At 38.6% G+C, this 12,826-nt stretch overlaps 1 protein-coding gene across 2 annotated transcripts in view; it reads left to right on the top strand.

Moving 5' to 3' along the window:
* Window positions 1-11,200, top strand: part of nploc4 (NPL4 homolog, ubiquitin recognition factor) — a 64,149-nt gene extending 52,949 nt beyond the window's left edge. For both annotated transcript variants that reach the window (XM_072558599.1, XM_072558600.1), the window contains exons 15-17: window positions 517-633; window positions 8,189-8,291; window positions 10,868-11,200. In XM_072558599.1, coding sequence (XP_072414700.1) covers window positions 517-633; window positions 8,189-8,291; window positions 10,868-11,025 — 378 coding nt within the window. In that variant the 3' untranslated portion in view covers window positions 11,026-11,200. The remainder of the gene's footprint in view (window positions 1-516; window positions 634-8,188; window positions 8,292-10,867) is intronic.
* Window positions 11,201-12,826: the final 1,626 nt, after the last annotated feature.

The following is a 12,826-nucleotide window of genomic DNA, read 5'->3' as shown; positions in this document are numbered from 1 at the left end:
TCACCAACCCAAGGAAACCTAAACGCAAATACAAGGCGAGCCATACCACCAGTGCTTCATCCGGACCTCATTGATGATGTTACCTAGTAGGGTGACGAAATGTCTGAAAAGCAGTCAACTTCAACCTGAGCTACAAACCTTCTCAAAACTAGCTAAAATAAGTATTGTTTAATACGAGCTTTATTTTTGTGTTTTAAAACCTAAAGAACTACGAATGCTGGCAATCGGAAGCAAAAAGTAAAACTGCTGGAAAAACTCAATGGGTTTGGCATCATCTGTGGAGACAAAGCATTTTGGGTCCAGTGACCAGCGGGTCGGTGCAGACTCAATAGGCCAAATGACGACTTCCCACACTATGGGAATTCCATGACCCTTCAAAATATGACCCTTCAGAGTTCTGCCTTTCACTGTACAGATGCTGCCAGACTTGCTGAATCTTCTTCAGCAATTTCTGTTTTTGTCTTTATTCTTGTGTTCCTTATAGCAGCAAACGGTAACTTCCTTTGTTTACTGCAGGATTTCCATACCCTTGCCTCCTACCTATCACAGAACCAATCTGCTGTCTTTCTTGATGTCATCTCAGATTTCCACCTACTTCTGTTTCTGGTAACCAATGATGTTATGCCGCTCAGGGTGAGTATCATTTAATAGCCCTGAACATGCAATGTAACATATCTGATTTTTGTTTAAAAGCCCGAAAGGAGTTTTGTTTTATTCCTTTAAAAGATGTTTGGTTGCAATGAATAAGTGGGGAGAAAAATCCAAAACATTAATGCTGTTTGGAATTGGAAAACGATGGGGCAAACTTACCTGTGGTTATTTGGACAATTTTAGTCTGATTGAAAGTAATAGTCATAGAGTCATACAGTACAAAAATAGTCCCCTTGGTCAACTCATCCATACCAACCAAGTTTCCCAAATTAAACTAGCCCCACCTTGCCTGCATTTTGCCCATACCCCTTCAAACCTTTCTCTTTTTATGTCTCTGTCCAAACGTCTTTTAAGTGTTGTAAATGTATCTACTTCCTCTGGCAGTTTGTTCCACACACGAACACCCTCTGTGAAAAGGTTGCCCCTCAGCTCCCTTTTAAGTCTTACCCCTCTCACCTTCAAAATATGCCCCCTAGTTTTGAACTACCCCATCCTAGGGAAAAGACCTTTGCTATTCACCTTACCTATGCCTCTCATAACTTTATAAATCTCTATAAGGTCACTCCTCAGCCTCCTATGCTCCAGGGAAGAAACTCCCATACTACACAGCCTCCCCTTATAAATCATACCTTCCAGTCTTCGTAACATCCTTGTAAATATTTTTTGCACCATCTCCAATTTAATAGCATCCTTCCCATAGCATGGTGATCAGAAATGTACACAGTAGTCCAAAAGTGACCTCACCGATGTAAGATGACCTCAAAATGACATACCAACTACTATACTCAGTGGTCCGAGCAATGAACGCAAGTATACTAAAAGCCTTCTTAAACACCCTGACTATCTGTGATTTTCAACAAACTATTTTCCTGAACACCAAGGTCTGTCTACCCAGGGGCCTACCATTAACCATATAAGTTCTGCCCTTGTTTGTTTGACCAATATGAAACACCTTGCATTTATGCGAATTAAACTCGTCATCTGTCACTCCTCAGCCCATTGGCCCAATTGATCAAGATCCCTTTGTAATCTTGGATAACCTCCTTCATTGTCCACTATACCACCATTTATGGTGTTATCTACAAACTCACTAACCATGCCTTCTAAATTCTCATCCAGCTTTGTACCCCTTCACCACCTGGTGGAAAATGGTGAGAATGCTATCATTAAAAAGGGCCTACTCCTCAGTGGTGAAAAGCAACTTCCTGGTGGTCAGGCAGGTGTCAGACACATGTAACTTTGTGTGTAGAGCTTGTGAGGCAACACTGGGTTGGGGCAATTTCCACTTGAAGGAGTGATCACATGGCTACATAATTTTGCAAAATCACCCACTAAGAACAGATTTATTACATTGAAGTATTTTTGTGCAAATTAGTAGTGAAAGAGAATAAGTTAAGTGTGCATTAATGTTGTTAGCCATATATATAATCTGAATAGCTATCCTGTTCTGATCTTGCAGTCCAGCGTTGTACATGCTGTTAGGAAGTTTTACTCTGCTCTGCTCATGTTTGTGTATTCTGCAGGAGGAAAGTATTCCAGAACTAGTTTTTAAATTTACAGATTATTTGCTTTTGCAGTTACATAACTTCTGTTTTGGTGGATTTAATGCTCATTGGAATCTTAAAATATTTACTGTAATGAGTTGCTTTTCAATATGGATATAAATCCGTTTGTTAAAAATGTGTGTGCGCATATTTTTGGCAGGCCACCCCCAGACCCAGGGTTGATTTTGAGTCAGAAGTAGTTTGCTGTTTTGACATATTACCAATGAATGTCTGTAAAGATCATTTCTAGAATTTACTTTTCAGCTCAACAGGAAACACAATATGTGCATGTGAGAGAAGTGGTTTGGTTGGTAGTAATCAACTAGAGATCAGAATCAATCAAAATATTGAACTGCTTGGGACTCTGTCTATGATGCATTTGATTTTGAGTTCAGTGTATTTTCATTTCAAATAATTCATCGTCATTATGTTTATTTTATGAATTTTAGTGTGAATTTTAACTTTTAGCAATAAAAGTATAAGTCATATTTTACAATATTCATCTTGGGCATTCTGAGGGGTTGTGGCATCTGAGTTGTGTCAGATCTCGTGACAGTCTTTGAAGTTGAATTAACCTTTCCAATTTGGGTTGTAAATTTTGTCTTATTAGGATTTCACTCAACTTAGTGCTTTGGAAAAATGCCAATAGTTTGGAGTATTGCTAACAGCTTTATTTCATCATTCAGTATATTTTTGCAATCTAGTAAAATGATGTAAGCAGTATTCTAAATTACCAAGATAAACAGAAAGCCATGTTCAGTAATTATTATAAAATTGAACTTTAAGTCTTGTGGCTTAGTATAATCTACTTTCCTGTTTTTTTTTAACCATACACACTGTTCATAGAATCTCACAGCATTGAAACAGGCCCAACCTGTCCATGCCAACCATGTTCCTAAACTAAACTAGTCCCACCTGCCTGTGCTTGGCCCAGATCCATCGGAACGTTTCCTATTCATGAACCTATCCAAATATCTTTTTAAATGTTGTAACTGCATCCACCACTTTCTCTGACAGTTTATTCCACATATGAGCCACGCTGTTTCAAAACAAATGTTGCCCCTTATGTCCTTTTTAAATCTTTCTTCTCCCACTGTAAAAATATGCCCCCTAATTTTGAACTTCCCCACTATAAGGAAAAGAGTCTCGTCATTTATCTTATGATTTTACAAACATCGGTAAGGTCACCCTCAACCTCCCACACTCTGCTGGAAAAAAATCCCAGTCTGGTTTTATATCTCAAACCCTCCACATATGACAACAGCCTGTTAATTCATGGGCAACCAGACCTGCACACACTACTCCAGCAGAGGCCTCACCAATGTCCTGTTTGACCACCTCATATATTCTCATCCAAATTATTTAGATAAATGACAACCAAAAGTGAACTCAATACTGATACCTGTGAAATACAGCAGTCACAGGTCTCCAGTCTGAAAAACAACTACCCACCACCACTCCCTCTGCTCTGCATCAAGCCAATTTCGTGTCCAAATGGCATCCCACGTGATCTAACTATACTAATTAGTCTACCATGTGGAACCTTGTTAAATGTTTTACTGAAGTCCAAGTAAACAATGGAAGGTCAGTTCTACAGTTCAGCTGTAGAATACCTCCTTTGAAGAACTCTTAAAATTAAGTCTTGTTTTGCATACTAAAGTTTAGTTATGTTATTGAAGTTAAGATATTGTAATTGCAGGACAATGATTAATGAAGGAAAACATCACAGCTAAGTTCATTTTGTATCAGTAGTAAACACTCTATATATAACTTCCAGATATTGTATAACTGAATGCAGGTGTGTTTTAAAAGAAAATAAAAACACATTCTCATTGCAAAAAGACTTCAATTGTGTGTTGATATAATCAAGGGTTTCAGTGAAAATCTACTATCACCTTATACTCTACCAGACACAAGTGAAAGTTCCCTAAGGAAGTTGGATTCCTTGAAAAACTATAATCATCAGAAGGCGATAAATCATGCCTAAGGCAGGAATTTCCGTTAATGGGCATCTGGTAGGGCCAGATAAGGCTACTTTAGGACCAGTGGAAGTGGGATAACATACTTTTTTAAACAACTGATGCTTAATTTCACAGCATTTCAACCAAAGCCTTTGCCAAGATCAGTGGTTGGGTTAGTACATGCGTTAGTCACAGATTAGGAATTCTTCACACTATTAGTTTTAAAATAGTGATGGAAAAGGATGGACAGGATCTAAAAGTTAAGATTCTAAATTGGAGGATGGCCAATTTTGACGGTATTAGGTGAGAATTTTCAAAAGTTGATAGGGTGCGGATGTTCGCAGGTAAAGAGGTGGCTGGGAAATGGGAAACCTTCAAAAATGAGATAACCAGAGTCCAGAGACAGTGTTAGGGTGAAAGGCAAGGCTGGACGCTGGGTAGGGGGACGCTGCATGACTAGAGAAATTGAGGTTTTGGTCAAGAAAAAGAAGGAAGCATGTATCAGGTACAGACAGCAAAGATGAGTGAATCCTCAGGCAGTAGAAGTATACTTGAGAGAAATCGGGGAGAAAAAAGGGGACATGAGATAGCTTTTGCAAATAGGGTTAAGGAGAGTCCAAAGGGTTTTTACAAATACATTTAAGAACAAACGCTTAACTAGGGAGAGAGTAGGACCCCTCAAAGATCAGCAAGGCAGCGTATTTGTGGAACCACAGGAGACTGGGGAGATACAATACGAATATTTTGCATCAGTGTTTACTGTGGAGAAGGACATGGAAGGTACAGAATGTGGGGAAATAGATGGTGACATCTTGAAATAAGTCCCTATTACAGAGGAGGATGTGCTGGATGTTTTAAAAGCCACAAAGGTGGATAAATCCCCAGGACCTGATCGCGTGTAACCTAGAACTCTGTGGGAAGCTAGGAAAATGATTGCTGGGCCCCTTGCTGAGATATTTGTATCATTAATAGTCACAGGTGAGGTGCTGGAAGACTGGAGGTTGGCTAATGTGGTACCACTATTTCAGGAAGGTGGCAAGCCTGACATCGGTGGTGAGCAAGTTGTTGGAGGGAATCCTGAAGGGCAGGGTTTACATGTATTTGGATAGGCAAGGACTGAATAAGGATAGTCAACATGGCTTTGTGCGTGGGAAATAACTTGACTGAGTTTTTTGAAGAAGTAACAAAGAGGATTGGTGAGGGCAGAGCAGTGGACGTGAACTATGTGGACTTCAGTAAGGTGTTCAACAAGGTTTGTCATGGTAGACTAGTTAGCAAGGTTAGATTTCATGGAATACAGGGAGAAGTAGCCATTTGGATACAGAACTGGCTTGAAGGTAGAAGATGGAGGGAGTTGGTGGTGTTGGTTTGTTTTTCAGACTGGAGGCCTGTAACCAGTGGTGCAACACAGTGCTGGGTCCACTGCTTTTTGTCATTCTGTTTAAATGATTTGGATGTAAAGATAGGAGGCATAGTTAGTAAGTTTGCAGATGACACCAAAATTAGAGGTGTAGTGGACCTCAGAGTACAACGGGATCTTGATCAGATGGGCCAATGGGCTGAAGAGTGGTAGATGGAATTTACATTAGATAAAGTGAGGTGCTGCATTTTGGAAAGGCAATTCCGGGCAGGACGTATACACTTAATGGTAAGGTTCTTTAGAGTGTTGCTGAACAAAGAGACCTTGGAGTGCAGGTTCATAGTTCCTTGAAAGTGGAGTCTCAGGTAGGTAGGATAGTGGAGAATGCATTTAGTATGCTTTCCTTATTTGGTCAGAGTATTGAGTGTAGGAGTTGGAAAGTCATGTTGTGACTGTACACAACGTTGGTTAGGCCATTTTTGTAATATTGTGTGAGATTCTTGTCTCCCTCTTAATGGAAGGATGTTGTGAAACTTGACAGGGTTCAGAAAAGATTTACAAGGATGTTATCAGGGTTGGAGGATTTGAGCTATAGGGAGAGGCTGAATAGCCAGGGGCTGGTTTCCCTGGAACGCGGAGGCTGAGGGATGACCTTGTCAAGGTTCATAAACTCATGAAGAGCACGGATAGGATAAATAGACAAGGTTTTTTCTTGGGTTGGGGGAGTACTGAATTCGAGGGCATAGGTTTAGGGTGAGAGGGGAAAGATTTAAAAGAGACCCAAGGGCAACGTTTTCATGCAAAGGATGGTGTGTGTATGCCATGAGCTGCCAGATGAAGTGATGGAGACTGGTAAAATTACAACATTTAAGAGGCATCTGGGTGGGTATATGAATAGGAATGGTTTAGAGGGATATGGGCTAAGTGCTGACAAATGGAAATTGATTATCAGGTCAGCATGGATGAGTTGGACCGAAGGGTCTGTTTCCGTGCTTTACATCTCTGACCCTGTGGCTCGGTATCCTAGATAATCAAAATCAGAAAGCCAGGTCCTAAGACCAGTGGATCTTATTGGCAAAAGGCAGCTATGAATTTGCAAATAAATTTTACTGAAAATACTTGCAAGTGATGTCAGTAAATTTTCAGTGGCAATGTCATGGCTTAGTATTTCCATAGTCTGCATATTTATATCTGCTATTGAGTTGTTACTTTAAAAAACCTGTTTTTAAAAAAAATCTCTAACTTTTTATTCCTGAGAATGAGAACATTAATCCTTTGATTTTCCTTGTTTGGTTTAATGTGTTGGGAGATGATGGTGCATTGCTAATACCACTGGACCAGCAATCCTGTGCCTAACACTCTAGTGATGTAGGTTCAGATTCCACCATGACAGCTAATGGAATGTTGCTAAATTCAGTTGCTAAATCTGTAATAGTGATCACCAAAACTAACATAAATTGCTGTAAAAAAACTACCCAATTCAATAATGTCCCAAAGTGAAGGAAATTCTCCAACTTTGACTGACACGGTCTATATGTGACTCGAGACCAACAGAAATACAGTTGACTCTTAACTACCATCTCTAATAACCTTAGCTGCCCATCCTAACAATCTAGGATGGGCAGCAAATGCTGACTATACTAGCAACACCCACATCCTGTGAAAGAATAAAGTAATGCTTTATTTATCTTGGTGAATTTCAAGTTTTAGCTTTCTAAAATCAATATTGTTTGCCATAATCCTTCACTCTATTATCCATGTGATGCAACATCCAAACTTTAATATTTTGGCACATCTAGATCCACCTGTGGTGTGAAATATGAAAAGGCATCAGAAAATAAACTTGTTCAAAAACCTCAATTTCATATGGGACAGTTATGTGTTTTATTAAACGCAAACTACTTTTCACAAATGGCAATCGTTTAATCAGAATGTCCAGTTATTGTATTTTCTTCAAACACTTCCCTTTATACTGATACAGGTAATTTTTGTCTAATTTAAAATATCGATTATTCTAACTGGTTACATTGAGTTTAGCTCCGTACAGTTTTTATTATATTAACAAAGTTTTTAAGGTTACAAATATGTTTTTTTCAAGAAGTGATTTATTTATATGTATTAATTTGTGTATTTAGTAGAGGTCTGAACTGCATTTATTTAAGAATTTTAGCAGCATTTATTCCTTCATTGCTGAAGTGTACTTGTGTAAACTAGAGTTTCTGACATGTCAGTGGCCAAATGGTGACTCCGTTATTATTTATATAATCTGTCTTAGTCCTACATCATTATGCTGATTATTTATATCCACCACTAACACAGTTGTAATTTGAGTTTGCACTCAATTTATCACCTGTTTCTATTTTTAAAAAATCCAAAAGACTCTTATTTTGGAATTTGGAAACTGGGTTCCACTCTTGTGAACGTTGGCTTTGAAATAAATTGTTTCAATGCAAGTTATTACAACCAGACCTGAAAGAGATCAGAACAATGGGCTACCATTGAACAGCTCTGCAGTAAGGAGATAAAGGGAATGGGTAGTGCAGTCAGTCTAAACAGTAATAGTAGAATATTTAAAGTCCTCATTCATCTCCAACAGTGCTCGTTCTCAACAGTGACATAGATCTGACCTTATTTCTGGGTGCTTAACTTTCACTCTTTCATATCTTTAACAGGATAGTATCAACTTGTTGTTGGAAGCAGTGAAAACACGGAATGAGGAACTTGCCCAGACCTGGAAGAGATCAGAACAATGGGCTACCATTGAACAGCTCTGCAGTAAGGAGATAAAGGGAATGGGTAGTGCAGTCAGTCTAAACAGTAATAGTAGAATACATGAATTTCTAACTTATTTGTGTATCTGTTTCACATACCAGTCAGTCTTCGATCAGAAGCTGACACTCAAATCACAATTTGACATCTACTATTGCCTACACAGCTGTGATAAGAATACTGAGTTCTTGAATGGTTTCTCAGTTGCCCTGGAACCTTACTGGTATTCTTTCCTAGTTTTCTCATAAGGTTAGATGTGAATTTTAGAAACTGCTGTTAAGTAGGTTGTGAACGTGTAATGTCTGTCTGCTTACAAAAAGTACATTTTTGATGTCTGTAGTGAGTTGGGCATTGGGTACATTGCAGTAGGCAAGTTCCAGGTCTGATTCATTACTTTGTTTAGAAGCCAAATCTAACTTGGCACATTTTGGGATAGAAAGAAAAATTAGTGGAACACTTCTGTTTTCGCCTGACCCATCCACTTTGATCCACAGTGTTAAGACTTAAACTTTAAACCATTGCTGCTGGAGACAGATCTCAGAAGGTTTCTGATGTGTGAAATTGAATGAAAAGAATGAATGCCTTTAGAACAAGACAATTTGTGAGTAAAGGAGTTACAACAGTATTGTGATTGTGGTACCTGATTCATAATCCAAATGTTAGTTATTCAAATTCCACAAATGCAAATTGTAAAATTGATTTTGTCAAATCTGTTTGTTGTGGCCTATTGGAAAATATATACAGGAAAAGCTGGTTGTGTTGGTGGGCAAAGTAAATCTGTCATTGCTACCCAGTCTGTCTGTATCTTGCACCTAGTTCCAAGCCCACATTACATAGGTGATGTTGAATGCCCTCTCGGATGTAAGAGTATTTGTTTCCAATTGTCATGACGAACAGGGGTGAGCAAAAGACAGAGGAGAAATTTGTATAACAATTTTCACAATCTGTGTCCAAAAGCTGATTGCAGTAACTAAATATTTTTAAGCTGCACATCATTCTCATATTTAGAACTGTAAAGCTGTTTGTTCATTTATCATGGGGTCAAAGTCCTGCACATCCTTTTCTAACTTAATTGTGGATGACTCTACATATGGATTGCAGCAATTTAAGAAGGCGGGTCACCAATGCTTTCTCGAAGGCAGTTGGGGATGGGCCACAGACGCTGTCATCCCTGGAAGAACTAAAAGAAGGCCACATTTTAAAAAAATCTTTGCTTTGTTATTCGAGCATAATTGTATAGGAATGTTAGGGTTTTGCTAAGGAGAAAATTGCTAGTAAAAGAATGTGAACCAGTGGTCAGGAATAGTTATAATTGACTTTGTATTCTTCAAAATGTTCTCCCTATCGTGCAAACCTTCTGATCACCCAAGAGTCGGACTAATACAGCTGGGAAGCAGCCAGTTCATGCTGAACATAATCCCAAATTAAACTAGTTCCACCTGTCTGCTTCTGGCCTATATCCCTCCAAACCTTTCCTGTTCATGTACTTCTCTACATGTCTTTTAAACATTTTAACTATGCCCACATCCACCACTTCCTCAAGAAGTTCATTCCACATGCGAACCACCCACTGTGTTTTAACAAAAAAATTTGCCCCTCATGTCGTCTTTAAATCTCTCACCTTTTAAAAATATGTCCCCTTGTCTTGAAATTTCCCATCCTAGGGAAAGACATTTACCATTAACCTTTTTTTAGAACAAACTTCATCCCACTTTCTTGTCTTCTAAATTGATGACAGTAGGTAGCAGATATTTACAATATGATTAATATACGCAACGTCAAAATATTGATTTGCCTATTTGAACTTTTAAATATGCATTTCCCTTTTACATAAAATCTAGCGTTCCATTCAAACTACACAAACCTGAGTATTGCTGAAATGTAAGCATTTTGTCCTTCACCCACCAGGACAATTCGCAAGAATACTAATAAAGGGATAAACCAACATTTATTATGTGTAAGAGGAGAGTGCTGATTTATGGAGGTGTGCCATGGGGAATAAAGCTGTTAAGGATCGACAATAAATGGCCTGACATTTCCTGGTTGTAAACCAGGCAGGTTGACTGTTATTGTTCGGGACTTTACCTTGAGCAATGAACGAGCAGATGTTTCTTACCTGTTGCATTGAAAATCTCACATTGTGTGCACATGTTCTTTCAGTCTACAAAGAACCAGACTCTATGCATCATGCTGCAAGTTTCACTATGTAACTACCACTACTCATAGTAATGTTTTAAAAAGGGTGCCATTTGACTTAAACAATACAAAATTCCAATTTTGACCTTTTTACCAAATTTGGAATCCTAAGTCTGTTGCTAGATGCTGTGATGCTGCTTGACAACAGAAACCTAACAGGAGAGAAGAATCTGAATTGCTTTTATAATGTCAACAAAAGAGTTGGTCCTGGTGGTGACCAACTCTGAAGTTTGGCATACGTCTGTATCACAGTTTCTCTTCATAAAATGCTATTTACCTGAATGAATTTGAATGTTTTTTTTAGCCTTATACAGCATACTTGCATGTGCATTGTAGGTTTTAAACCTTTTCAGCCCTGATACTAATCATTTGCTGTCCACTTACAGGTACAGTGGGAGTTCAGCCACACAGTGCTTCTGATTATGGTGCACTGGGAGGGTCTCCACAGTCTGCTCCCACTGCGATGTGGTCCTGTAGACATTGCACATTCATGAACCACCCAGGCACTGACCAATGTGAAATGTGCAATCTTCCTCGAACCTAGCCAGCAGCAAAGGCAAGCCGGATTTGGACATACCCTTTGATCCTTTCTCCATTGGGAAGGCAAGGTGGCTGCCAGGGCACTCTGGATCCAGCAAGCAAATTCTACAAGTGAACTTGTACTCTTGAGGTCTGCCTGGACTTATTAATTGAGATTAAAAACAATTACTAAATACAAATTTTACTTTCAAGGACTTTTACTTTCTTCCACGTTTCAGTTGAATGTTTCTTGAGAAGGTGTCATTATTTGTGTAAAACAAATTCTATGGGGGTTAAAATGACACACTTGCCTTGTTCAATAGTTATAAAATCTGGAGAGCAAAATGTAGCACCCAGCTCAGGAACAGCTATTGAAGGTTAGCTTTTACCTAAAGGCTATGGAAGGGTTTCAAATTTAAGTGAATTTAGCAAGTTATCTAAACTGCTCAAATATGTGGTACCCCCTCAAAAAAAAGTACCAAAAAACTTGATGATGCTTAGTTTGGCAAGTTTTGCTTTGTGCTGTCAGATGTTATCAATGCGGATGAGTCACAGAGGACTGAAGAATTAGAGCTGAGACAGCAGTTCTTAATTTGAACGGGCAAGATAAGGTTAAACACTTGAAGATATTTACTTGATAGGTGTTATTTGGTTAATCTGTGGCAGTTTCCCCTGCCTTGACAGTTAACACCTCTTGGTGGTGGTCTTAAAACTGCCTAACAATTGAATGTTAGCCTTGGCGACATCGAGGTAACCATAATACTCGAAGCATACAGTTAAATTTAGAGCAACTTGAAAAACCAATAATAATTAGTACTGTGACAAAGCCTATTCCCTACTTTCCCATCAAAAATATCAAGAGTTACCAGTGTTTTCAGACAATTGCAAGTATGTGCAGTTAAATATATTTCAATGGAGTAGAGCATGTAAGGATGAGTCATTTAAGTATGACCAATATTTAGTTGTACAGTGCTCTCCAAAGCTTAGCTGCATTGCTTAAAGTAATCTGTCCAGTTGTCTGCAGATGCACATTTATTTTTATCATGTGCTGGTGAACTGGACTAAGAGCTTATTGGGATACAATTTCAAATGTAAGAAAAACTTAAATATTGTTATAACTAGAATGCGCATCAGCAAATAATGGTACAAATGTACCATTGCACACTTCAATTCAGTCATATGACATGTATTTACATACACTTCACTTGCCAAGGACTGCTATTTGAATAAAGGTCAGTGCGGGCTTCTTTTGTATTAAGGGGTTTGTAACAAATCATTTGTTTCATGGAGACTACAGCTTTGTAAAACTGTGGTATGACCCTGTACTTCCTTTTATTTATTTTTTAAGTCCTGTATTCTTAGCATGACGACAAAAAAGTTGAATGCTGATTTAACAGATGATCTCCCAGGAAGATTAAGATTATTTTTAATAAGCAGGCCCAGTAATGTGGTAGTTAAGATGTTTTCTACGCAGGGCTGATGTTATAGGTTCCTGACTATAACTACATGATCAATGAGTTGTGAGAGGTTTCACAACTTCTGGCAGGATGGCAAATATATAACAAATATCTGTAGAGAGGTAAATTTTGAGGCCCTGCACTGTGTATTTCCCACTAAGTGTCTAGAATGGGTTGACTGGCCACATAAGAGTTTAGGACCACCTTATGTTTGGTTAAATTTTTGTGCTTTTCAAATCGCAGATTATTTTGCCTTACAGTTCTATCGTTTGGCCACTTGGTTGACCAAACCTATCAGTTGAGCATATTGTGGCATTAAAATTGAAACCTCTCTCAACTGCACTTTGTTGCCTGCTGAAACAGGCTATG

Source organism: Chiloscyllium punctatum, chromosome 39 (assembly GCF_047496795.1).
Source record: "Chiloscyllium punctatum isolate Juve2018m chromosome 39, sChiPun1.3, whole genome shotgun sequence".
Taxonomy (NCBI): domain Eukaryota; kingdom Metazoa; phylum Chordata; class Chondrichthyes; order Orectolobiformes; family Hemiscylliidae; genus Chiloscyllium; species Chiloscyllium punctatum.
The sequence above is the reverse complement of the archived record's forward strand: the minus strand, read 5'-3'. Positions and strand labels throughout refer to the sequence as shown.